Raw genomic sequence first — 27335 nt, 5'->3', positions numbered from 1 at the left:
TCTCAGAGTGCTTCCCCAAAAGAACATATTTTCTTATTAACATCACAGAGCAATTCCCTCTCCTAGCTCCCCTGTGTCCATCCCATTGTCTCTCTGCCTTTTTTCTAGAACACAAAGTCTTTGGGGTTGGATCTCTCTTCAGTTCACCCAGAGTCGATTCTTAATAAATCTCATTATGTCAGCTTTATTTCTGGAAATAATGAGGTGCAGATTTTTTTTTTCTTTATTTTAATGATAACAGATTTATTCTTTCAACCACAAAAATGACTCTGGAAAGAAGGTTAATCTCTCCAGAGATATTACATCTTGCATTTTGAAACGGAAAATAGCTTTGTTTGTTTTTTACTGAAAAACCCAACATTGGTATAAAGGGGAAAGGCTTCCACCGCAACGGCTTTGCAAGAAGCAAGAATGTGGAAACTTTGGCCCCAGAAGATGTGGGCACAGATGCGGAGACAAATGTTTCACTAGGGATGATATTTCATGTATTTTGTTTTCAGTAAATGAACACTTTTCAAGAGGAAACTGGCACAGTTGTTCTGATCAACATCAGTGACACCGCCGAGCAGGAGAAGATTGTATAAACCATCAGCCTTGTTTACATCCCTCTCTGAATTCTAGACATCTCATACCTTCTTTAATCCATAGGTGCACACAGAAACTCCTGACACCAACAATAACCCATGATGAAAGCTTTCCAAAACGACTGCTGCAGATTACCTACCCGTAAATCCTGTTCTTACCCAGCCGAATGCTTTCCAAAGCTCACAACAACCAGTGCAGAGCAAGCTCAGGAATGTCCTCGTGCCCCCACAGCAGCAGTAATTCCTCCATTGTTATCAATAATTTTGGATCCAAATCTCCAACAGGTTCTTTGGAAGTCACCCTAGCCAACCCTGGATTACTTTTATCTGGATGTGTTAAGTTGCATTTCTGCCCGACACAATTCTCCGCTTTCCCTCAGTATCCTTTACCGGAGAGTGAAGTTATTCACACCAGTGACACTGGCTATTTGCAGAGTCAGATTTTAATTTATCTTTTGAATGTCTTGGCCAATTTCCCCTGTTCTCAAGTGCTTCCAGAATCAACAAAAAAAATCCTATTAGTGTAGAGAAAATGTCAAGTAGAATATTTCAGAGCCAGCAACTTTAAAAGGGGAAAAAGAAACGTGGACTTTGAAAGGACAAAACCGCTGTCAGCAGTGGAGGACGCCACCAGCATTTCCAAATTCCCTGCGGTGCTGCAGGTACCGTGCAGACACCTCTGTTTCAAGATTCCCTGGAACATCCTACTCTCTTAGTTTCATCAGTACTTTGTTTTATTTGTGCTTGAGATTTCTGTTTTGAAGTGAGCGTCACTGGTACCATATGGAGAGATGCTGTGTGTCACCACTGGTGTCATCCAAGTCCTTTATGCATCAGATTGGAGCTGGGACCCTCAGCGCCAGCTCGGCCCAGGGTCACAGCCTGTTCCGCGAGAGAGGGGGGATCCCGACTTCTGGAGATGCTACACAGATGGCACTCAGATAAAAGATGCCAACTTTACCCACGCTCACTTCTGAAGAGGGTTTCTTGTGAAAGCAGCAGGCCGCTCGCCCATGGCCAATGCACACAGACAGAAGCATGAGAAAGCTGTGCTTTCTCACCACTTGAGCTGTTCTCTCGCTCACAGGCGCTGGCTACTCAGATGCACTAATTTATGAACTGAAGAAGAACAAAATAGCCTCCATTCACATCCTAGAAGACTGACTTTCAGATAGCAATCAGTGCGTCATTGACAGAGCCACACTTCAGTCTTCTGGAGGCCATTACCACATCAATGGCGGGGAAGTGGTCTTTCTTCTCTCTTTCAACAAAGCTTTGGCAGTGTGGCTCCCTGGGGCATGTTCACACTACCTAGCTTCAGCTTTGTGAATCAGGAGACTCAGCTTCCCACTCTCCCCATGCAATCAGCTCTTCCAAAAGGCAATTCAGAGGAGTCTAACTTCTGATATCACTTGAGCGGATCAAGGCAAAGGCAACCCTTAAAGCCAACTTGCTGCTGGACTGGGGCTCCTCACAAGGAGCTCATTGTTCCTGGGCAACCTGAATGAAGCCGTTAGCTTGTGATGAGTAGCTAGGACAATCTTGTGTGACAAGATGCATCTGGCTCCATTTTTCTCTCTGCAGCTCACGCAATCTTGCTGAGGCCATTTCTCGTTCAGAAGTCCAGACACCACTACCAAATGGCAGCCAGAAGAAAAAAAACATATAGCTCGTCTGTTAAAATTCACCCGGCCGACTGCCCAGCCAGCCGCGTTCCAGCCAGCAGGCGGAGGGAAGGGATTCTTCCCCCTGTTCTGCACTTGTGAGACCACACCTGGACACAGTGCCCAGTTTTGGCACCCCAGTGTAAAAGTGATGCTGAAAAATAGGAGAGAGTTCAGTAAAGAGCCGCTGAGATGGTTAGCGGGTTGGAGCACTCGATGTAGAAGGAGAGGCTGAGGGAGCAGCCCTTGTTCAGCCTAGGGAAGGCTACGTTGGGGGATATGGGGGAATATAATTGCTCTCTTCAATTTTATCATGGGGGATCATAGAGAAGACGGAGTCAGATCCTTCCAGAAATCCTAGTCAGGCCTAAAGGAAAAAAAAAGGTGACAGTGAGAGTGGGCAAACACTGCAACGGGTGCAGAGGGGCTGTGGAGCCAGGCAGGGCCCTGCAACACCTCGTCTAACTAAGCTGGCCCTGCTTGGAGCAGGAGGGCAGAGAAGAGACATCCTTCAAACTGAAATTAGCCTCTGATTCTGTGATTAGCACTGCTGTGCATTCCCCAGCACCGAGACTCGTCTCCACACAGACAGGCGGCTTCTTGCAGCGACTGCTGCTTTCAAGTTCCAAGCACCTCCCGGGCAAAGAACACCCAAGATCTCATCTACCCAGAATACAGGATGGTCCTGATCATGCTCAACAATGCTACACAGAGCTCCAAATACATTTCCTGCATTGGGATTCCTTCCAGATTTCTGTCAGGCAGCCCCTGAGGGAAGTCATTCATCTTCACCAGATGAAGTCATCACGTCTCCAAAATCTGCTCATACTGCCACAGATGAGAGAAGGCGTACAGCAGAGGTAAAGAACGAACTCTGCTTTCAAAGTCAGACCTGAAGAGAGAGTATTTTCAAAAAATATTAAGCAAGGGGTTGAGACTTTTTTTTAAACACGGCATTGGACATCCTTCATACAACCTTCACCCAACTCACAGAGCCACGTAACAGATCAACCGTCTGCTGGCAACGGCTCCGCTTCACAGGGCACATGACGCTCCCTGCTCCAGAGATGAAAGGCTCTGCACGCAACGTTGGACTTCAGTGAATCTGACATGATCATTGCCAGATTTCGCTTCAGTGGCTGATGAGAACATGGGTATCAATGTTTCTTGGCTGGAGAAGGCACCAGCCCAGACAGAAAGTGAGGTTTAATGGAGAAGGTGCAATACTCTACAACATTGCTCCTAACTGCCCAAGTGAACCATCCGGCACGCAGTCTCCAAGATGCTTCAGGACATGGGAGGATTTAGTAAAGAGGGCACCACGATACATCCGTAAGATGGTAAAGCTCAGCACTGCCACTGAATCACGTTACCCACCAGCACACAAATGCAGCCACTTAAATGCTGTCCTGAAAAATCGGCTTTTACTGTCTGATTAGCCACTGCTGCCGCGCTTGCAGAACGGCATTAGCGAGGGGATCCTCTCCCTCCGCTCCTGTCACTGGATTTCCGACAGAGCCCCCAGGAGGGAAGGCAGCCTGGGGCCGTGTTGGTACCAGTCAGCCAGTGCCACTTGTCTCTGGGTCACAGATCAGTTCATGGCCTTGTTTAGCAGCGTAGGTGTAGCCTGACACTTTGGGGACTTTCCCAGTGGGAAGATCAGATCTTTTCTTTTTATTTTAACCCACAATTAACTCATTTTCCTCAGCTACATCCCACAACAACTCCAGGTATGCTGATACACAAAACCAGGGCGCATTCACCTGCAATCCTTGTCCTCCCCTCCACTACTTGTTCAGGGACTGTCACAGATGTATGTCTCTAATGAGCTATACAGCCAGGCTAACCCTATTAAAATAACCTTTGTTTGGAGAGAGCAATAATTGCATGCCATCCATAAAAAACAAAAATACAATTCCTTAACAAATAGACTAAGGTAACTTTACCCTACTTGCTTTTTAAGACAGAATTTCTTTTTCCTTCCCTTCAGTGCGAAGTCTGTCCTGAGGCTCCGTGCCTCTCCCCGAAATCCCTTTCTCACAATCGCTGCAGAGGCGTCTTCTGAATTCCAACCTAACCCTGGCCCCAGAGCTGCTGAATATTATTCATCCCAGGGATCAGCAAAGGACCAAGGACTTGCTCTGAATACATAAGCCACACAGTTTTGATATGCTTCCAGATTTCTCACACCTCTTGGTCCCACGATGGCAGGCTGGAGATATTTTCTGGGAGCATTCCAGCACTTGGCAAGACTGAAGATGAATGAGGATGGGGAAATTGGCCAAGCTCTTTCAGAGCACAAAGTAGTATGTTACTTATCACAGTAGATGCTTTGTCTAAGTCCAATAACACAGTGCATTGAAGACAAACTGGCAACCCTTATCTTCCCAGTGTATTCTGAAGTAGCATTTATCTATCCGCCTTTTGTCATGATGTCACACGCACACACGAACAAAGCGTCACTGTGGCAAATGGCAAATTGCGCTCTCCAGGTTAAGAAAGCGAGGGCTCCCATCACAGACCGCACATTAGGTGACCTGCGCCGCTGCTGAGGTTCACGGAGCCTGGTTCCCACGTGACCCAACAGCATTTCCCGGGGCTCTCAAGCCTGAGAACGTTTATACGATTGCCAAGCACTTTCATAAACTTTCCACAAAAGTCACCATTACATAACTCTATTTTGGTTTGCGTCTTGAAGCAGGGAAGCGTGCGCGAGGAAAATACGACACTTTCTGTTAAGCTGTGAGGCTGCCTGAAGGATTACTATCAATTATTCCCAAATCCAACTTAGCAGAAGCGTACGACATCCACTCGCACTACAAGATCTGTCTGCAGGAGCTCCACTCCAGCCACAAGAGCACGGCAAGGGACCGCCGCGACAGCCGCACGCTGCCAGGGAGCGGCAGCGTTGCGGGGACAGGAGCAGAGAAGCGGAGCGCTGCTTCGCCGCGGGACTGCGGGCGCTGCAGGTGGGTAAGGAGGAAGGGCCTGTAGGAATGAAACCGCTGCTGCTGTGGCCCCACTGCTGCTGTTAAATCAACTCGCAGGATTACACGTAATCAGTTTGTGAGGATGTACCTGAGCCGAAGCCGCAATGACGCCTTCCCATTTGTTTTGGATAGCCCTAATATTAACCCTAACGAGCCAAACCAGTATACAATTAACCCAACCAATCACTCAATGAAATGTTCCCATACCCAGTCACATAGGTAATGAGAATTCATAAGCTCCACCCTCCTCTCCAAAAAGTCATGGAATTCCAGCACATTTACACCCCAGCAGGGTGGGAGGATTTACTGCTGGGGTCCAGCCTGTCTCAGCTCCACACGGCCGGATCAGGCCTTTCAGGAGGAAGGATCTGCAGACGGGGGATGAGCCTCAGAAACCTCCTTCTCGTTCCCTCCCGCCTCCATTCTCCCTGCTCAAGTCAAATTCCAAATTATGAGGCTGAGCAACAAAGCAGGAATCTCCTATTACTTTGTCCTAGCTCTGGATTATTTTAACAACTTTCTATAGGGGTCCTCCTATATCAGGATGCATCGTTACTCTGCCCACACTTGGGCAGAGCGAGGTACAGCAATTCCCGACGTACAGCAATTCCCCTCAGATCTGCGCTTTTCTTGAGGAAATAGCTGCATGAAAGCTTGGTCATCAAAGGTCTCCAGGTTCTCACCTGTATCACTACCTTAATTAAAAGGCCTGTAAGCTCTGAAGTAGAATTAACTTAAAATCTCCTGTGTTCATTGCCAAAGAACAGAAGCAGCAAGCTAATTTCTCTGTTTTCTTTGTAACCCAGCCCTGAGCTTCACTGACATCAGTCTCCTTAGGTCTCTTCGCTGCTGCTGCCTCACTTCTGAGCAGGTTTGTGAGAGCTCACGACCTGCCTTTGGGAGCCCTCCTCCAGGCCACGCGGGAACTCGCCAGCGACGCTCACCGTGGGCCATTTCACTCACCCTCCCGAGCCTCGCTGTGCCTCGTGCTCACAGCTAGCGCTGCCCCCAGCTCCGCTCTGCTTAGGGACCTGCTGCAGCCCAGGCTGGCTTCAGGACAGAATCACAGAATCGTTTAGGTTGGAAAAGACCCTTAAGATCATCGACTCCAACCGTTAACCCAGCACTGCCAAGGCCACCACTAAACCATGTCCCTCAGCACCACATCTCCCCGGCTTTTAAATACCCCCAGGGATGGGGACTCAGCCCCTGCCCTGGGCAGCCTGGGCCAGGGCCTGACAGCCCTTTGGGGGAAGAAGTTTTTCCTAATATCCAACCCAAACCTGCCCTGGCGCAGCTTGAGGCCGTTCCCTCCCGTCCTTGGTTTTAGGTTCTTTTCTCTCTAAGAACGTGCTCATGTGGCATTCCCAGCAGGGGACGTTTTTCTATTTACTAAAGTCTTCAAAGTGAATAAGCAAAAATCTTGATGGAAATCCTTGCTCAGGAGCACTAACTCTTCCCAGCATTAGTCTATGAAAAATAGATGCCCACAGGAAAAACTTGGGTTACCACTCATTTCTATTTTACCACGCACAAGCCTCATCTGGCTCACAGCCAAAGCAATAATAAGTATCTTTGCAGGATCATTACCAAAAGCAAAGCTTGGCAGTAGATTTTTCTCTCCTTTAATCTCTCTTGGGACATTTGAACTCCTGGTGGTTTTTGTTCTGAAGAAGAAATGCTCGAGAGGGTTGACTGAATGAACTCTGAAATTCACACCCTGGCAAATTGGACTGATTTCCTAAATCCATAATTGCAACATTCCTCAGAGATACGCGTTCTTTCAGAGCGAACAAGGGAAGATTCGTTTCCTGTTTCTTCCCATTTACATGACTTCTCCATCAAGAGGAACTTTTTTTGTTTCTAAACAATCCTCTGTTTATGTGGTTCTCTTCTTGGCAGGGCACTGGGGAACTAATCTTGCCGAAAAGTATAATACAGCCAAACGATCAACTCCAAATAGCCCGGCCACCTTTGTGCAAGGCAGCTGATTTGCACAGGCCTTTACAATCCAATGGCTGTCCGTGGAAGCACGCGGGTACCGATCGATTACAGGGGTTTTAAATAACCTGGGATGATTCCTGAATGACCGGATAGTTTTACTGCTGACTGGATAAGAACATAAGAGCGGATCCGTGCATGTGTGTGACTATGTACAAGGTGTAAGACTTTAGGAAAACTGGGCAAACGTAGCCCGCTATGTCTACACGTCCCCGAGCGTGCAGAAACTACTGCAGGGCGAGAGTACCGCGCTGCCTCAGGCCACAGAGCTGCAAATAGTGGTCTCCCACTTGCAAACAGAATACGTGCAGAACCTGCTGACGACCTATTTGCTTCCCACTTTTCAAAAAGCAGTGAGCACACCCCCTCCTTCTGTGCTAGCAGGCACGCTGCGTGCCCCATCCTCCTCTTTGCCTTTCCCCGTTTCTGCTGGAGAGGCCCGTGCCGGTGCTCTTGGTAGGGTTCCCTTTGTCTCCGAGCAAACGGAACAGGAGGATTTGCTTGTTTGGAGTGAGGCTGTCCCCGTTTTTACTCTGTGCTGTACAATCCTACAGCTGATGCAGTTTGGAGTCGGTACCAGTTATCCTGGAAACTACTGTATTAAGAGTCCCGATGTGGCTTTTAAGGAGCGTGGATGTCCCACGTGTTCCTATACAATTTGGGATGACAGTCTTTCCTATATTGTCTCCTACTCCTAAGATGCTCTCCCATTTGGCTGAATTAAACACACCACCAGGGCACACCAGTTCAGTCTAACCGCTTGCTGATGCTCTTAACTCTTTAATCTAATACTGACCTCTCAACCTACAGCCGTAAGCCAATTAGCCTCCTTTCTATACCATACCAAATCTCCTTCTGATGAAGTTGTACTTTCGAATGAATGCATGCTGGTGACAGAAATGTAATTATACTGCTTAGCAGCAAGCTAGCCCTGTCTGGTTGCAGGGGGTTTAAGGTCAGAAAGCATCTCTAACATACCAAAACAATTTAAAGGAGATTTTTTTTCCCAGTGTGTTCTCTCCGGTTTCCTTTCTTCACTTTCCAGTACTTAATATGTCTGCACATAAAGGCTGTTTGGCCACAACTTTTAAACCTGAGGTGCTGAGCTTTCGAAGGAATTACTTGCCAAAACCTCACTGAAGCAGCAGGCAGCCCCCCAGCTCCCATAAGCTCCTGCTGAATCCCCAGAGCTTGGCCCTGTAGATCCACACTTGAGTAAACGTGAGCTGACTTTCCAAAGTTATTGAGCAAACGCATCTTCCATCGCTCCAGAGAAACTTTTGGCTGATTTTTTAAAATGTTTTTGACATTGTTGACAATTTGGTAGGTAGTATGGAAAACAATGGCAGGTTTTCTTAGCTTCTTTGTACCTCCTGTAAAATTCCACCAGAATTCATTAGTATGTTTGCGCTTAACCACCATTTATTTATCTAGAAATGGCTGGATTTGTTATAAATAAAACTACCATAATTATCATTACGCAAACCAGCCCTCCAGGTCTTACAGAAAATAATCCTCTCTAAGCCACGCAGGAGGTACATGGAGGCATTTACATTTAACCGTACATATCATCCTTCGATAGACTTTTCTTTAGATAGTAAGGCACGGAACACACTGCCTGTCTGGCTTTTCCCATGTATTTCTCCCACAACAGCTGTGGGTTTGTTAAATGAGAAGGTCCCATTTCTTTTAGACCAACAGTGCTAACTTCATTAGTACAGATGCATATTTTACTGCTCTCTATCCAGAAAGCAGAACGTAACTGAAGAATTACGTTATGCTTTTCCTGAGCCAGTCGCAGATGTGCCTGTTTTCTGCATCAGCCCTATCAGTAAGTCCTTTTGCTTTGCAACTCCGATGTTATTTCAGCTATCAATAAATATATGACACCGTTTACAAACTGAGCTGAAAAATAGAAGGAAATCTATACTTTGCCTGCTACTTTTACTGTCCAGTTTTTCCATGGTTTAATATTCCCTTAGGTACAATACACTTTTACATCCCATTGGGGCTGCGTGTTCTCCCCAGAGACCTCCAACGAGAGCAGTAAACCTACAGAAAAAGACGGGGGGCAAAAGCAGAGGGATCGCCAAACACTGAGCTGCCGGGCAGTCCCCGAGCGGGGGACAGACCGCGGGAGGAGGAACGACAGGAGCAATGGGAGCAACAAGTGGGCACCGGGGGAGGAAAGACTGCTGGGTCTCAACCGATATAAAGCAATTCCCTCAGTCCTGGCTTCACAAGACAGATACCAGATCTTAAACCTGTCCCTGGTCCAGGTCTAAATACCATCTATTTTGCAAAAGGGAAATGGAGAAGAAGAAAAAAAAAATCTTCTCTTTTTTAAATGGCAGCTGCTTAAAGTTGTGGAAAGATAAATGCAATTCTTTCGCAGACAGCTTAACAGGGAAACTGCAGGCAAAACAGAGCCAAGGAGCAGCTCCTGCATATTTATACACACACCCTGCTCGGAGCTACCCGGGCTCCCGTGGAACAGGTCCCCAGCTCAAGCACCCGGTTGCAGCAACACCAGCAGAACCGTGACAATTGATTTCAGCTGACGATTCCTCCCGGAGGCTCTCAAGGCCAGAAGGAACAAAACCAATCACCTACCGGTTCTGATTTCCTGCTAAAAAAGAGGCCACAAATACGAGCAAGGGACTCCACACATCGGCTGGTTAAACTAGTTTTGGTTTCTACCTTCCAGGAAAACAGCCAGTCTAGATTTGATGTCTGAGTGATGAAATCCATTATATCCCTGAATAAACAGTTACCGAACACAGAGCGAAAGACAATTTGACATGCAGACTTAGACCGAAAGACACGTCGTGTATTAATCACCTCCTGAATATCATTCCCATTTGCATTGCAGAGATTGCTTAATTCCCTACAGGTACTAAGTTCCTTACGCGATAGGGATGTGGCTGTACTCAAAACAATCTTGAGCCAATTTAAAACTTTGCCTAAACTCAGGAGTCCTCGGGAAGGACCCTAGATGTGGATATTTGCAAAGTGGCCTTTTTCACCTCTTGTCCTTAGGAAAGATTCCCCAGAGCAGGATTACTGGCCAGGTGTTCTAGCCACAAAAACTTTTAAAAAATAATTGCATTCTGTCCTTTAAATTCCCCTTAAAACTTACCTCCTTGAGCATAACGGCTATTACATTTTATTCCAGAGGTAGTTACATTTTAATTGAGGCCAAAATGGTCCTGTACAGAAAGAGCACACTAGGATCTTGGCATCAGTCATTGAGGGTGTTTGCCATTCAGAAATTAATTGGTTAAATAAATAAGATTACATCAACTCCTTGCTGTAGTGTAAGATAAGTTACACCTATTAAGGACCAGGAATTGTCAGTTTTTCAAATGTATTACACATAAAGGAGGGCACTTTACTTTTATGCCTTCTGTTTGCGCAGATTTCTGAATATTATCTGTAAAGTAGCATAACCACCCTAGAATTTTAGTGGAACTAGAGTTATACATTTGCTACGAATTACTAGCATCTCACCCCTGGTCACCCAGAGAACGAGCTGGCACAGTGTTTGATTTTCATGGTCAGAAATTTTAAAATAAATAAGTTATCTCATTGTCACAGCTGGAGAAGGAGAGGAGATTAGCTGCGGCCTCTCCCAGCGCTGAACGCGGTGAACAGCTGGCTCCCGGGTTCCTCTGCTTCCTTCTCATGCAAGGCCAGAGCAGACTGAAGTGCTGCAAAACAGGGGCCTGAAAAAAATGGAGGGCCACTTTTCTCGCTGTTGTATCCCCGTCCCCGTCTCTCGAGTTGCACACGCCAAAATGAAGGACAGAGCGGTTCCAACCATCAGCTGGCACAAGGCAAAATTAGCTGATGAGCCACAGCTCACGGTGAGCGCCCGAAGAAGCAGCAACATCTTTTCAAACACCAGCGCTTTTTCGGAGCATTAGTTTTGGAAGGGTTTAAGATTTTTACATTCCAGAAACTAAGGGACGGTTTCCCCTGTGCAAACACTAGCACAGAAAGGTTTTTGATCTAGCAACAAAAGGCCCTTCAGCTCAAGGTCAGTAAAAGCAGACGTACCATTTCTACCACTTCACTGTCCCAGACACCTCACAAAACAGCGATGATAACACTGGCAGTCCTAAATAAACCCATTGGTTTTAACACTGCCCAACACGGATTCTAGTTATTGCCCCAAGCGAAGAGCTACGCTGCTGTGCACCGTCACCCTGCTCTGCTCCACGGGAGAAAGCATTTCGCAGCAGGACGTCCGAATAAACACACGTATACTTCTTGGGCCAAAGTACCCCGAGATAACATTTTAAACTGTACCAACTTGGTTAGCTCTGCTGCAGGCAAACTATTCCCTGCAAAAATATGCTGGACGTTAGAATCATGGAGCAAGCGTGTGCCTTCTGGGCTCTAACTGCCCAGAAATACCCATAATACTCTGTCATTCCCCCCGCACAGCTACCCCAGCCTTTCCTCGTCAAGCTGAGACTGGCTCCCGTGGGTGGCATGGGGGCCTCAGAGCTTCCCGGGCAGCTCTCTCCTCGCGGGGACGGGCACAGCTCCCACGTGGAACGGACCAGACCTGAAGGGCGACTCCGCAGAAAACGGGTGCTTTGGCACTAATCAACCCGGCTGAGTCTGGAAGGGCAGAATTGCAAGATCACCCCCAAAACATAGAATCGTAGAATCATTAAGGTTGGAAAGGACCTCTGAGATCATCGAGTCCAACCGTCAACCTGACTGCCTGCTCCACCTCTACACCATGTCCCCAGGCACCACATCCACACGTTTTTTGAACACTTCCAGGGACTGTGATTGTACCACTTCCCTCGGCAGCCTGTGCCAGTGCCCAACCACTCTCTCCATGAAGAAATTTTTCCTAACATCTAATCTAAACCTGCCCTGGCACAACTTGAGCCCAATTCCTCTTGTCCTGTTGCTCGCTACCTGGGAGAAGAGACTGACCCCCCCGGCTCCAGCCTCCTTTCAGGCTGTTGCAGAGAGCGATGAGGGCTCCCCTGAGACATCTCACATCGGTGAGAACACTGCACGCTAAAAGCGGCACAGCAAAATACCAGACCCTCCTATTCCCAAGCCCTCTGTTAAACCAGGAGAACTTCAGGTCACCAGAACGCAGGTGTCTGGTGCTATTTGAGATGTCCTCAGGCGCCAGCTGCCACCTGAGCAGGGAGTGCTCCCCGGTAGGTCCCATGTCATATTGCCAACCTCACGCAAGTATCTCAGATACTGTCTGACATCTAAAACACTGGCAGAGGTGACATTTGCAATCAGAGTTGCTTCCCTACTATGCTCCTCAGAGATATTCCTGTTCTATGCGTGTTCACTTTTCGGAAGCTCGGCAGATGATTGAAAAATGCTTTCCATGCTTTTTAGTCTCAAAGTGATTTTGTCCTGCAGAATTTCCAGGGAAACATCAGCACTCGGTAAGCCCCTCTTGCTGCTGGCCAAGTGCTCTCTGCAGTTCTCGCAGGACAACCCTTCCTGGACACATCTGACCAGCGTCCTGTATCTGCTCTACCCAACTCCACCATCTTTATGCAGGTGATTAAAGCTATGAAAAATATGAAGCATGCAAAAATGGAAGCAGAAGGGCGCACAGCAAAGCAGACAATTGGCTCATGCCCTGCCTCTTTTTTTCCTGCCTATCTACCATCGATATCCTACACACCTTCCCCTCTGCTTGTGAAGACAGGCACTCTCCTGCGTGTTTCAGTGCAGCTCAGAATCAGTTAGGCAAGCCTGAATAGCAATGCAGCTGGCACTGTGCAAGACGAGTGCTCTTCCCCTCCCTCTGCCCTCCAGGCATCTCTGCTTGGAGAAGATGATCCAAACGGTAGCTCTGCTCCTGGGCTCGCCAGGCTTGCCAACGGGCACTGGTGACGAGGGCAGGTTCCCTAGGGTATGAAGACGTTTTGATGCCTTTGCTTTCTCTCCTGCCTCCTCTGCCTGCCTACAGCTGCCATCCCTGCCTGCGCAGCCACAGCCTGGACAGCGGATCCGCAGCGCGGGCGCTGGCAGGCGGAGGGGGCAAAACCAATTTGCTCCAGGGCTGGAAACAGGTTCTGTTGGCCCCACAACTAACTACCGAGTTTCTGCCTTTTGCAGGAGCAGTCAGGATCACACCTTCGATTCATCCCACAGGGCAGGAACAGGAAAATTCTGTACTTGTACTGCTCAGGGCAAACAAAAAGAAATACCAGCGCAGAAACGTCTATCGCCCGCCATACCGAACGTGACATGGCCAGCACCACTGAACAAGGAGAGACACCGCTTTCACCAGGGCTCTCCATATCTGTATAATTGAAGCCTTTTGGTATGGCTGCAGCACAGAATTAAACAAAAATGAGCTTTAAACCCGTGAAGACTTTCAACCTCTTTGGACTTAAAATTGAAAAACTAATCCAAAAATTCTGACTGAGAGTTTGCCATTGTGAAGCTTTTGGGGAGTTTTGGCTCCTGTTCCCGCAGGTGACCCAGAGGTCACACAGCATCCCAGCCTCCTACCCAGCGCCATGGGGCTAATCCTGCATCGCCAGGCAGAGCTTGGGAGATACAAATTGTCTGTGAGCCTGAACTAAACATACGACTGGGACATACAACACAAACGACAACTCTCTCCAGCCCCACAAGGAGCCTAATGGATTTTTTTGGTCAAAACATGTCAGGTCACAGGTGAAGCTCTGAGTGGAAAGCTGAACCTTTCTCTCATGTAAAGCCCAATCTTTCAAAAACAATAAAGTCCCGGACAACCTTAGTTTTGCACTCAAAACCAGAACTTGCTCAGAGATTCCTCCTTCGTAACTCTGCCTTTGTGCGGTGCAGCCGCGCTGCCAGCAGCGTGAGGCAGAACCCTACCTGCACATGCGATTATTTCGGTTTCCTCCAGATGCGCAGGTACAGATTCTAATCGCTTTAAAGCGATGCCAAAGACAGTAATCTCTGATAGCACTAAGAGTCACGACTGATAACGGGCAAGTTTAAGCACTACTCGTGTGATAATTACATAGTTGTCAACAATATATAAGTTGGCAGCACGCAGAAAATACAAAGTTTGGAATACTTTGTGAAAGCAAAGACGACCTTCTGCCATAGTCCAGCGTGCAGTTGAGCTCTGCGTAGTTCTCCAGGGAGCTGTCTTACCAGGCACCAAGCAAGCCCTTCTCAGAGAGCATCGATTCCCAAGCCTCCTGTCTCCACAAGTGATTGACATGGCCTGCAGTCGTGTACGTTAACTGGGAGGTTGGTCCCACCAACCCCCATGGCATCAACAGAAACCCCTTCACTGCATACACCAAAGCACACCCAGAAGTTGTGACGAAGATGTCTGCTACAGTTTCATGGCTAATCCCATCTCAGGTCTTGATCCAGCAAGGCACCAGCACTTGTGCTCACCTTTAAGCTTGTGAGAATCAAAGGGAACCCTGAAAAGTTCTTTCACTGGGTAAGATCACGGCGATCAAGAGGCAAGACCCCCTCCTTTCCTCACAGAGTCCGGCCTCTCGCATGGGTATGATAAACCACACACAGGAGTTGAATATTCACCGCTGAAAACACTCAGTAGGTTTAACAGTTGCCATGAAGCGCTGCTGGGCATTTTATCAATGATCTCTGTCTTAAAAAACACATCCTCATGCCTTCCGAATTGTTCTTTTTCCTGCTGACCCGTGAAAGAGAGAAGAAACGTCTCATGTTTAAAATTCAGTCATTTTGCTGGTGCGTACAGACAGTGCCCAAGATCTCAGCTGCACGAGGTCATCAGCCATCAGACCGGCCCGGAGGCCCACACTGACCATTCAACTGGATGTTCAAAGGAAGACTCCAGCCGGTGGTCAGAAATCCATAACGGCTGCAGAATTCAAACTGAGAGGAGTTACAGAAATGGAGCAAACCCTCCCCACGAGGCTGCAATTCCCTAGGGATATCACGGGCACATAAATAATCACTAATGGTTTGTCACCACGGAATTTCTTGATATTTCATTGTCATGTATGTATTCTTGTAGTATCAGGCCAAAACATGGTTGCCTGAACTCTCTTTTTTATACACCAAGAAAAAAACCCACTGCTACCCTTCTTGCTGTGCTGTTAAAATGACTTGTGTCCTACAGCACAAGACGTAGAAGTCACAATATCGAACAGTCACCTAATAAACCTGTTGAAAATGATCAGTGGAACATGCAGAGGGAATCTAACATTTGTCCCGATGCACTCACGTACCTCGTTAGCTGCCTGAAGAGAACTCTTTCCCCCCCTCCTTGTAATTAATCAACATAAATATTGGTAGTGTTCACTTACAAATAAGTGCATGACAGTAAAAGAATGTACTGGATAATCTTACTTAAATGCTCCAGCCAAACTAGAGCATTTTTAAAGACAGAACAGGTATTAAAATACGTTTTCTTCCTTGCTCTTCCCTGCATGTACAATTTTGCTATATGCTTACAAAGTTATGAGAAAGCGCAAAATTGCAACAGTAGGACTACAACATCCAGAGCTGGATATTCTGAACATCTTAAAATAATCTCCAAGCAAATAACCCTGAGAAAATGGGAGAGGGAAATCCATACTCACCTGAACGTGATCTGTCCAATTCTCCTGAGTCATGGTTTTCTGAAAAGACAAAATTACTTCTGAGCCGTCTTACAAAGGGGAGAATGCTACATGCAGCAAGCTGAAATTTAACACGCCATCTTACACACTGGTGTCAACTGTGATTGAGGAATGCATTCTGGAGCCCACGGGAAACCTCCGCTTCTCGTATGTCACCAGCCGGGGCACGGCAGAGAAACACAGCTTAGATGAAGTAATTCAGACAACAATTCAGACTTACGCTACAGCACATAAGACAAAAAAATGCATATGCAATCGAAGTACACAGGCAATGCAGACCCTTACCCAGCAGCAGCCCGAACTCTCGTTATTACCCAGAGCCGGGTCCTGGACTCATTTGCAGAAAACTAATCACCTAACAACACTCTTCAAAGTGCAGCAGCACTTCTGAATGCCTCAGAGCTCACATGGTGCTCTTGCAATGACGGAGATGTGCTGAAGCAGGCCGTGGTCTAGTGGAAGGCATGGATGGTTGCTGTTGCCTTTACCTCAGGTTTGCAACATGTCCATAGAGCGTTCACCTCCTCAGCTAGCCCAGTGGAGAGCCATCCCCACAGGCTCCAGTAAAGGAAGTGATCTCAGGGATTATCTGCAAGGCTGAGCCTTCGGAATACAAAAATACAAACTTTTCTCAACAGCCAAGTCATGAAAAATCTTCTGGAATCATGAGGGCTGGGAAAGGAAACTGATAAGTTCATATCCCCATTCCCACGTAGTTCAGAGCCAACTGTGGGGAGAAACTCGGGACGGGAACTACTGCCCACTCTGCCAAGAACGCAGGCTGCATGAGACGGACCGGCCACCGGGGCCTGAGCCTCACCCCCACTTCTGGCCGAGGTAACAACGGTTACTAGTGCCACTTTTAGGGAAAGGTACAAGAGCAAACAGGGAGTAAGAGCCTCAAAGAAAACATCCTTGAGATATACAAGCATGTAATTTAAATGCTAGGGAGATAAAGGAGCCATTTAGCCAGGCCTCATACGCAGCTGAGAATGGTAAACAGAGAACACCAAAGAGCTCTCAGGAGAAGGGACTGTGTCCAGAAACAGCTGCCAAATGTACCTTAATGGAAGTGACTGGCCAGCTCGGACACTGTAAATCAAGCAAATACTCCAAAACAAAGGAAATGGCAGGGCAGAGAGAGCAGACCACCAGATCAAGAATCCATTCCACTCTGCTAAATAAATACACCTGGATAAATGCTTTCTACTGTCTCACTGCGGATGACCAAGCTCTCTAGAATGATGTCATCCAAGATTAAAGCTTTGAGATGCAGGACGTTGAAATGCTCGATCCTCCCCAGGTCTTCTGTCAGTGGATCTGGCAGGCAGCAAAGACAGATCAGAGCCTTCGCTGATGGATCAGGAGGTCTTGGAAGCAGAACTGGCAGTGCCGGAACGGTGTCATCAGATCACCACCACTCAACCCCATCTTCATGTTCAAAGTACTGGGGGGTGGGGGATCAGGAAAAACTGCATGCATCTGCCTTCTTCTGTCAGAACATCAAACGAATCCTCTTTTGAACAAAAGAGCAGGCATTTCTGGAGGAGGTGTCTCATTTCCTGAAAACTGGCTCTCTGAAGACTGGATCAATAGTACCGTAGGAACATCTGAACAACCTGTTGGGTTCTGTTAAAACTCTGTTAAAAAAGGAGAAAGTCTTCTATGAACTGCAGATGAAACACCACTCCCTGTTTGGCAAATACAGCTTGAGAATTCAAAATTCAAGAAATGGAAACATTTCGCTATGATATTCAGTCTCTTGTGGTCCTTGTCCTTCATGGTCCAATTCATACACCTGGATACAACAAGTGCAAGCTGTTTTTTCCAGAAGAGGCAGAACAAAAACTTGCTCTCAGCTGGCACAATCTGTCTCCAGGCACAGGATAATGATGAAAGCCAGGCCATCAAGAGAAGCACCACAACTGCCCCGTTAACAAGAAGAGCAATGCGCTCCCCAATGCAGCGCGCTCAAGAGCATCCAAAGGGCAGGGACGTGGCTCAGTACGCTCATGAGAGGGGAGGAGAAACCGCAGTCAAGTAATGCTGCAGACAGTCAGCCTCCAAGCTGCCTCCTAGAAACCTGCTCCTTAGAAAGAATTAATGGCATCTTCTTATTGCTACAAGCCCTCAGCGCCAGGACAAGTACCACCGTATTTGGAAAGAGAATTTGGAGGCTGGACAAAAGTAAAGTTAGTTCAAAGAGTGGCTCAGGAGCTGACAGTACTACCATTTTGCTCAGCAGTAACAAGGCTGTTAGCACAAAAAAGCTTCTGTGGCAGGTTTGGGCCATACCTATCACAGCCAGGCCACAAGTACCAAAGCAGAGTGCCTACAAAGAACTCAGCAACGTGGAATGCCTAAAAAAACCCGACAACATACAAATCCCCCCAAAACCAAAACCACCAAAAAACTCTTTAGCCAGTACGCTCCTGCTTATTTGAGATGGCTGAGAGAAACCGAGCGTGCGGAGAGCACACCCTGACCTCCCTACACGTGTCTCAGGACACTGCTGCGGGTGCCGAGGTGAACGAGCCCCGGGCTCTGAGCCATCGTTAGAATATGAATGGACACACAACCCACTCACTCACAGAAAAACCAGGTCCAATGGCAGATCCAATGCATTTTTATACAATAACAACCACAATGAAAACTTGCTCATATACTACCAATACATTTCAATCATATCAATTATGTTATTCAAAACACAAAATAAACAAAAAGCCTCATTCGCACCCATGCCACACAATACAGAAACGTACCTCAACAAACCTCTTGTAAAAGAGGTAATTCAGAGTTCTCAAGTGCCGCTGATTTATCACATTAGGGCAGAGAGCTAAAAGAAGGAAAAAGATGTTTAAGTATACAACAGAGCTGAACTTCCTTAAAGTTCTACTGTCTAGACATTACATTTTTCCTTCCCCAATTTCAGCCTCGCTATGTGGAAGGCAGGATGCCATCACACTTGTAACAATGACGGACAGGCACACACATTGTCCGCTTATCTAAACTATAGACTGTTATTTACACTTTCAGCCATGATTAGCAATCCTAATCCTCGGTTCTGATATCTCTGGTTCTACCACCCTTGAATGATAAGATCCACTTGCTGGTTCAAGATGCTTCATAGTCAATGACTTCGCACCTTTAATTAGGTAGCATCCTCATACGGGCACCACCTCCGGTCTCTAGAGGCTGCATTCTTTTTGATTTAATTGGAACCTGTGCTGTTAATTCATCGAAGCAGTTTTGAACATGTTACTCAGGATGTAAACTTGTGGCTAAAGTTTATCCGATAAAATAAATATCCATGAAAGAGACCCCATATCCCTACAAAGAGGGAGGGGACTATTGTTTTGCTGAGCTAGCAAGCAACAGTTGTTGTTATTATTTTTATTACCGTCATCTTCATTAGATATGCCTCATTACAACTGCAAAAAACAAGATCTTCACATAGCACCTTGTTTTGAAATCCAGTGCAATGAGAGATAAACGCAGAAGATAAAATACATTAACTAGGATTAGCATAGGTATCTGTCAGTTCTTGCTAGATGTTGGTATGCACGTACAGGGAAGGATTTCACCAAAGCCTTCATTGGGGTTTCAGTGGCTAAAACCATCCCACCGGTCGTCAGAAGGAGCAGGACCAGCAATCGGAAACGGTAACAGAAAACAATAAAGTGAAAATTCTCTGCAGCCTCCCTTGAATCAGTACACACCAGGAGAAACCAGTGTGACCGACACCAAGGGCCTCGGAGCTCGGCATTCCCGGGCCCCACACATGCCATGCCCGAGGATCAAAAACTGAGAGAAAGAAGAAAGATCTCTGAATACCAGACTCTGGAATCAGAGGGATGTGAACTGAGGCACCACTGGTTACTGCAGCTTCTCAGAGTCTCCTGAAGCATCCCTTCGTAACTTGAACATTCCCATCCCAAACAGAAATGTTTAAAGCTGTTATTTTTAAGTTAATCTTCCACAGCGTGACAACATATCCTTGCCCTCAAAGGATCTGAGGAAATTATTGCAATTATCCCGCAGGATACTACCCCAGTAAATATGGTGATCTTTCCTCTGGATGTTATCCCAATACCTGGAAGAAAGATCATCAGCTCATGGAAAGCAACGCTCTTTGAAGAAAGATCAACATCAAAATTAATAATATCACCACCTAACTTAAAGATTCAGAAAGAAACACAGCATGACTGCTCTAGGTCACCAAAAAGATCCATTGAACCTTTTTTGCTTTGAGCTTCTAGAGGAATTATGCAAAGCACGGGACTTGGCAGAACAGAGGGATTTCAAGTGCCCAGCTATCTGTGCGGAAAGTAGGACAGGAACACAGATGGGCTGGAACACTTCTGAAGGCACTAGTGGCGTTTTCTGTTCTGATGGAGCAAAGGAACTGAGTTTGAATCCAGTTTTCTATATATTATTACAAAAAAACAGAGAAGGACTAATCGAAAATGTGAGGATGAAATGCAACCTGGTAAGAGAGACAATGAAATGAAGAGTTCGACGCTCTAAGGAAAGGAGGAACAGCAAAATAAAAACAAGAAAATGGACTGCAATAAACTCAGAGAACTGGCAGGTAAGGTTTCATGTGAAAATCATTTATACGGGGAAAAGGAGTTAAGAAGAGCTGGCAATGGAAAAATTGGAAGTGAAGTAAGAGACTTAACTGCTAAATCAGAGGCTTTTATTGACCTCAAGCACACAAAGGAAGTTAAAAGAACATGGAAACTGGATCACACACATGCACAAGAACAGCACAAACACAAAATCAGAAAGCCCAAAGTAAAACGTGAGATGCATCTACCAAAAGCCATAAAGGCAAGAGAAATTCCGTATAGCTTTTGGAGGAAAAAAACAACAAAAATTTAATGGCAAGGCTAGAGAAGAACTGGCATGGGTTGGATAGGATATGGTAAACTTTCCACCTTGGAGGTCTTTAAGAATAGGTTCCACATTCCACGTACATCAGAAATAACAGAAGGAGCCCCTTTGGCTTTGGGTGGCGCCGGTGGCACCGCAGAGCCTTTGCCAGACCTCCTCCCTGCAGTTTCATGACCATCCACACATTCTATTTGCAGAAATCCAAGCGCTTCAGGGCAGAGCAACTTACTCAAGGTCGAACACCTAGCTGAGGGAACAGGAGTCTGAACTCAGGTCTCCTGAGCAAACCCAGTGTTCTGTTGGTTGGAGCAAAAGACAACGTCCTAAGCTTTTCAGAACAGGGACCATCCTTCTATTCAGTGTTTGCACAACGGGGTTTTGGGATCATGACTGGGTTGTGGAGCGCTAGTGGCATACAAATGGTATAATACTATGAAAGCACCTCTTTGGGCATGTGTTAACTGTTCACCTGGCAGTTGCACCACAAGAGTGCTTCATCTGAACTGCGTCGCACATCTGGGACTGACTCAAAGGCAAAAAATCCATTCTGCTCTCAGCCGTTAGCAGGGAGTTAATGGTTATTAGCAACACAGAGGAAGTAAAAATGAAATCTATTTGTCATGCAGGGTATGAAACCCGCAATCCACGCTTATTTCACTCGTGTAACATCGGTAAGATGTGTCTATATTTTTAGGTGTGGTGCGTGGCCACTGCACCCAGGTGATGCGCAATGCCTCCGCAGCTGGGATGTGGACCCAATCCTCTCTTTACGCTGCCCTGAGAGCTTGACTTCCATTCACAATGAGACTCCTTCACCCTGTCCTGGCAGAACAGAAGGTCCCAGACAAAGCATACTTTGTTTGGGGACAAAGTAAAAGAACCTTTTTTTAATAAAATCAGGGTACCTGAAACGCTAGAGGCTTTTACCCTGGTATGGCTAAGGGTTGCTGGGGAATCTGATGAGAAGCAAGCTGTGCATTAGTCTCTCAGTGTATTATCAGCTTAGTCCCTAAGTGCGAATTAGTGGAGAGTAGGCCTGGACTCAAGAAAACCTCTTTTTGTCGTAGCCTCAAAGGTGCATTAGTGTCTCTCATAAAATGCTCTGTGCCAGTACAGGTCAGGGTCAGTGGCCCTCAGAAAGGCAGGTGAAGCAGCAGAAGCCCCAGCCTACCCCCGAACCCCTGAGCTACCTGCTAGCCCTGCTGCCTGGAGGAAGAACAGAGAGCACAGCACAAGGGTTTCGATCTATGCCTCAAGGGAAAAATGCTCTGGTGTGGTCTTTAGACATGTGTCTGGGTATGATGAATTCATGCTCAGAACTGCAAGGGTGGTGTCTGCTTTTCCAATGAAAAGCTGGGAGCTGCTGGCCAGCTTGTCTTGGTCTGGAGCAGATCATATTCTACTGCCTGTACTTCAGCAGACGAAAGCGTAGCTGGGAAGGTAAGGGCCCCAGGAAGGACCCTGGCATGTTCAGTCCCCTCCTCCGTCAGCACCTTGACTCTGCAGCCACTGCAACCGCAGGAATGGATGGCTCCCATCTTCTCACGGCTGAGCCTGGAGGTTCTGCTCAGTCACGGTGCTATGCAGAGACGTGCCGGTATTTAACACGAGAGCTAAAAAACTCTGAAGGAAAATCACCATGGAAGTAGGGGGGAACAACCCTTGAAACGCAAATGGAAAGAAAAGAACATTCTGCTCTGTTTTAAGGAGGAAAAGGTAAAAACATTTGAAATTTCCTCCTTCCAAAGGCGTGCCTGTAGTTCTGGCAGTCATTGCTGCCTCTCTAACACCGCATCTTTTGAGAGAGCCTGGTGCAGGCTCCCACGAGTCCCTGCTGGAGCTCTCCCTGCTGAGCGCCCGGGATGCGCCGGCAGCTCTGGCAGACCTGAGGCCTGAGGACAGTGGTGACCTACCTGAGGCGAGGCCCAGGCTGCTGAGCAGCCCTCGTCTGCCCTCTGCTGCCCCAGCCCTGAGCGATAGCGCTTCACCTCACAAATCACTGCTGGGGCCTAACAGGGGAGGTTCACACCAAACCGGAACGAAAGGTTAAACCAAAAGGATAACCTGGTGGTCAAACGAAGAGAAACGTTTCTTAGTTTATGCTAAATTTTTTTGTATGGTAAAAACGTGTTCATAGCATTCAAAACTTAAGGTGCTCCGCTAATTTATTACACTGCTACAGGACGACAACAACTGTTAACTGTGCGTTCAGCTACCGTCTCTTTTCTATCAACACCACTCTTACCTGCTTTATCGTCATACAGGCACTAAGGCCCAACAGACGAGGACAGTTATACTTTTCAGAGTGGTATCATTTCTACCTCATACCCAAGGAATTCTCGATGAAAAATGCCACTGAACTCTGTGGTGTGCTGGCTGTGCAAAAACACAACAGAAAACAGACTCAGCCATTTCAAACCTAGGTAGGGTCTGTTCCCTCATCTCTGAGAACTCTTTTGACTGAAACTTGTATTCGTAAATCTAAGTCAATCTCCCAGGGTTTCCAAAGAGCATTAAGTAATTACCCTGCAAAAGCTACGGGCTTGTTAAACCAGAGCATACTGACCCACGTGTGAGAAAAGACTCTATAAAACTCAATTTCCTCAGTCACATACCATTTCTGCCCAACTTCTTTCTTCCCCAATAAAGCTAATTAAATGGAATCCACACAGAGTTTATTGGGACACCTTTGGGACTTGGCAGAAAATCTTCCACTTACCATGCCCTGTTTTGTGTGTTAACAGGAATACTGGAATACAGTTCAGAAAAAGAAGAGGTGGACTAATCTATGGCTTCTTTTTTCCCTCAAGGTTCCTGATCTTTTTTATATTGGGCCACCTCCTATCCGGCTCTGAAATTTAAGACTGGCAGTTCCAAGGAGTGTTTCAAGTCTTAATGGCTGACCAACACCTAAGTTTTGCTTAGCAGTCAGTGAAATTTACTGTGAGTGGATAAGAGCGAGCTCGGGCAGTGAAATACGAAAGTAGATTTGGAACTGCAAGAACTGAGTCACATACAAGTTTGCCTTCTCATACCAAGAGCTCTGTCCTCCTCCAGCCTTTCTCACCGAAAGCCACTTCCCTCTTCTGCTGCTGCTCTCAGGCTCTTTCAGCGAGTAGGAGTCACGAGCGAAGGGGAGATAGAAAGCGGCAGAAGACTGCGCCATCGAACGAGCCCACAATCAGGTTGGGTAAGAAGAAGTGTGAGTTTTACCTCAGTGCTAGCTTTTGGTGGAGCTGCTCAGAACAACACAAATGAGGTTTTTTTTTTTAATCTGTATGTTTTACCCAGCCTGCTTCCTTTTTGTACGCTCTTTCCTCACAGTAAGGTTTACTTCCACTAAAGAATGGAGAAAGAAGACCCAGAAATTCAGAGGAAGGGAGGGGAAAGAGGTGGGAAGAAAAGGAAAGCCATGTTATTCCAGCTGCCACATTTCCCAATTCAGTTCAAGCAGGACCAGCACTACAGCAGAAATTCCTCTGTAGGCATTCGTCCCTTCCAAAGCATTTCAAAGGAGACTGAGAGGGCCACAGGTTAGCCAAGTGTCAAGTCCTGCTCTGAATTACATATGATATTACATAAAAATTAAACACCTACTTTCATATATGGGACTATGAGAGTCATCCAACGCTGGTTTTAGCTGCCCCAAATCTGGCAACTTGTCTAAATCAGTAGCCCACATCACATCAATAGAGGTGCACAGCCCTCTCCAGCAGGTGACTTCTCCTGCACTGGAGACGCTGCAGTTTGCACGGGACAAACCGCTCTCTGGAAGCGTAGGCAGGAATGGGATCTGCACCTGCCTCAAGGAGCCTCCTCACCAGTGAACGTGTTGTGGAGGACCAGCAAGATTTGGCCACTATTATTGGCAGCGACAACATCTGGGGCACCACCACCAGGCTGAGGCACCCTACCATCCCACAGAGAGCACCTGAGATCAGCAGCTACATGCTCCTCTCCGAGATTATTATTTTTTTTTTTTTAAATTTCTCAGGATTTTGCAGGTGAACAGTTATATCCTTTCACCTCTACAGTTAGTGTCATACCCTTGGTGGATCTTTCATGAGGAAAGGGGAATAAGTCAAGTCTCTTTACAGATCATAAAGGACAATACAGCCTACTGACTGACCAACCTTGTAAAGGAGGAAAAATTACTAAAGACTAGTAAACTCCTGGAAAGGTTTTAGATTTTAAATAAATCACCCCCCATATGTCTCAGCTTTCACACCAATGTGCTAAGTTTAATTATATTTACTTATCCTCCAATGAGGGTTTGTAAGGATTATCTTACTAACTTTTGAACACCAGTCTGAAGATATGAAGATTAGTATGCAATACAGTGTTGCTGCCAGGTGTAATAAGCCCACAATTTGTGGTTAGAAAACACATTTCTGTCCAAGAAAAGAGAATTGCATATCTTGGGCTGAGGATGGAAAGCTTTCCAGGGTAAAACCTAACGGTGCTCTTAAAGGTGTCTGATGCAAGGTCCCAAAAAGAAGAAAAAAAGATCAACAGTCCCCACTAACAACCAAAGCAAAACAAAGTAGATTTTGTTAGATAACTGGTAGTGAAGCAGATCTATTCAGTGATGTAAAATGTGTTACTTCTCTCGGAAGGCTGCAAGAGCCTTAAAATTCCCTACCACCAACTCTAGTTTATGTAAAGAATACAAAGGGCTGTGTGGCTCCTGCTTCCCAAGGGTTATCTCTTCCCAGCGGACGGACCCATAACTCAAGAAAGCAGATCCCCAGATGAATAATGACTTGCCTCTTATGTGAGTGGAATGGAGTCATAACTCAAAGCTGACCATCATGTGTTTATGTAGAGCCATTCTGGGGTCAAGATTTACTTCATATCATGGAAGAAGCAGTCTATCAGTCACAAGCACTTCATTCTTCGACAGCACAAAGTGATAATTCCCATAACTTACCAGCTTTGTTTTTCAATATCATTAATTAAACCCTGAAACTCGCCATGATAAATTAGAGCAGAGATTCCTTGCTGAACATGGAAGAAGACAAATTGACTTCATCTGTTTTTTATTGGTGAGATAACTCCACAATATGTTGCAATATCACATACCTGGATCCACGTTAAATCGGTCTAGGAGCCTGAAGACCAGCTTGCTTAGCATTTTGCGGTTAAATTTATCTGGTTTGTACCTGGACAGGCCTTGATATTGTCTGTAAGCAAATAAACAAAATCAGAAAGAAACATCTGTGGAATTACCTAAAGTATGTTTCCCAAATAGTAGATACTTAACAGCAGAGGTATTAGGGTTTGCTAGGTGTTGGTAAGAACCGTCCCCTGCCTTTCCCAAGTTACAGCAACAAGCCTACAATGCAACCACACAAATTTCCCAGTCAATGACTGAAGCAAGTCCAGAGGCTTATTTTAAAAAAAGAGAAAGCGAGCAATTCCTTCTCGTCTTTTTTTGAGAAATAAGACTGCAACTATTGCATCTACACTGCGAGTTTGACTGTACTGTTGGCTTTGTGACTGACAGGAGCTATTCTAGTGAGAGGCAATTTATAAATTAAAACACACACGACTATTTCACGAGCACATGAAGGTTAACCACTTGCATCTCTTGTTTTTCTGCCGCTTCATCACAGTATTATCTTCCTGCAAAACCTGTACAACCGATACTGAAACTCACCCTTGTCTGCAGCAAAGCAGAAGAGTCTGATTGCTACGGCCTCCTGGAGGAAGCTTTGGTAGGGTTATATTGCTAAGAGCTACTGCACAGGTTGCATTTCGCACTCCGCTCTCCTGGCAGGAACCGAGCATCTGTCAGTAGCAATGCTACCTCTGTCTTACGGGCTGAGGCCTTTGAGAAGACTCTGGCACAGACACCAGAATTTCCCCTTTCTCAGCTGAAAAGTAAATATATTGCACTCCATTATGCTGAGAAACGACCTTAGATAGACAGCCAGAGAACATGCTGTCCTCTGACAGCAAGTTGGCCCCAGCTGTTTAGAAAGTCAACAAGCGTTTCTACCTTGTGATATCTCTGATATTAAAACCAGGTTCACACCACGTGTCCAGGATCTGCAAGAGCTTGCTCTGGAGCTCTGGATATTCTCCCACATAATCTTCCACCAAGTTCGTTTTATCTTGGAGCAGCAGCGGCGTACACATCTAGGAGAAGAAATGACATTTAAAGCACTGCGCCCTGCCTTTGATCACCGTGTTCCGCGGGCTGAGCGCGGCAGCATGGAAGAGGTCCATGACGCCGCAGACTGAAACCTGGCAGAGGGGCGTCCCGTTCCCTGCGGCCCAGGCATGGCGAGCGAGTCGCAAACCCCTGCTTAATCAACCAGTGCTGCCTAGAAGAGCGATGTGACATTTTCGAGACAAATATTAGCCAACACAAATGACGTGACATTTTCAACACAAATATTAGCACAGCTTCAAAACAGCAAAAGCACTAAACTCCATCGTAGTGATAACCATCTGCCAAGAACACAGCTGGGGTTTTTTATAACAGTGGCTGCAGGTAGAAAAACAGCCCAGTAAGCTGTAATGGGGTCAAACAAAACACACTCTGGCACTTCCCTCAAGGTAAAGGTACATCAG

At 46.5% G+C, this 27335-nt stretch overlaps 1 protein-coding gene across 1 annotated transcript in view; it reads right to left on the bottom strand.

Annotated features, from left to right (window-relative positions):
- EXD3 (exonuclease 3'-5' domain containing 3) overlaps positions 1 to 27335 on the bottom strand; it is a gene marked incomplete at its 3' end in the record, with an annotated part of 300929 nt that overhangs the window by 160681 nt on the left and 112913 nt on the right. The window contains exons 11-14 of the mRNA XM_082327142.1: positions 26758 to 26897; positions 25839 to 25939; positions 18623 to 18696; positions 15822 to 15860 (exon numbers count right to left, since the gene is read on the bottom strand). Coding sequence (XP_082183268.1) covers positions 15822 to 15860; positions 18623 to 18696; positions 25839 to 25939; positions 26758 to 26897 — 354 coding nt within the window. The remainder of the gene's footprint in view (positions 1 to 15821; positions 15861 to 18622; positions 18697 to 25838; positions 25940 to 26757; positions 26898 to 27335) is intronic.

The sequence above is a fragment of the Platalea leucorodia genome (genome assembly GCF_965183815.1).
Source record: "Platalea leucorodia genome assembly, chromosome: 15".
Classification (NCBI taxonomy): domain Eukaryota; kingdom Metazoa; phylum Chordata; class Aves; order Pelecaniformes; family Threskiornithidae; genus Platalea; species Platalea leucorodia.
The sequence above is the reverse complement of the archived record's forward strand: the minus strand, read 5'-3'. Positions and strand labels throughout refer to the sequence as shown.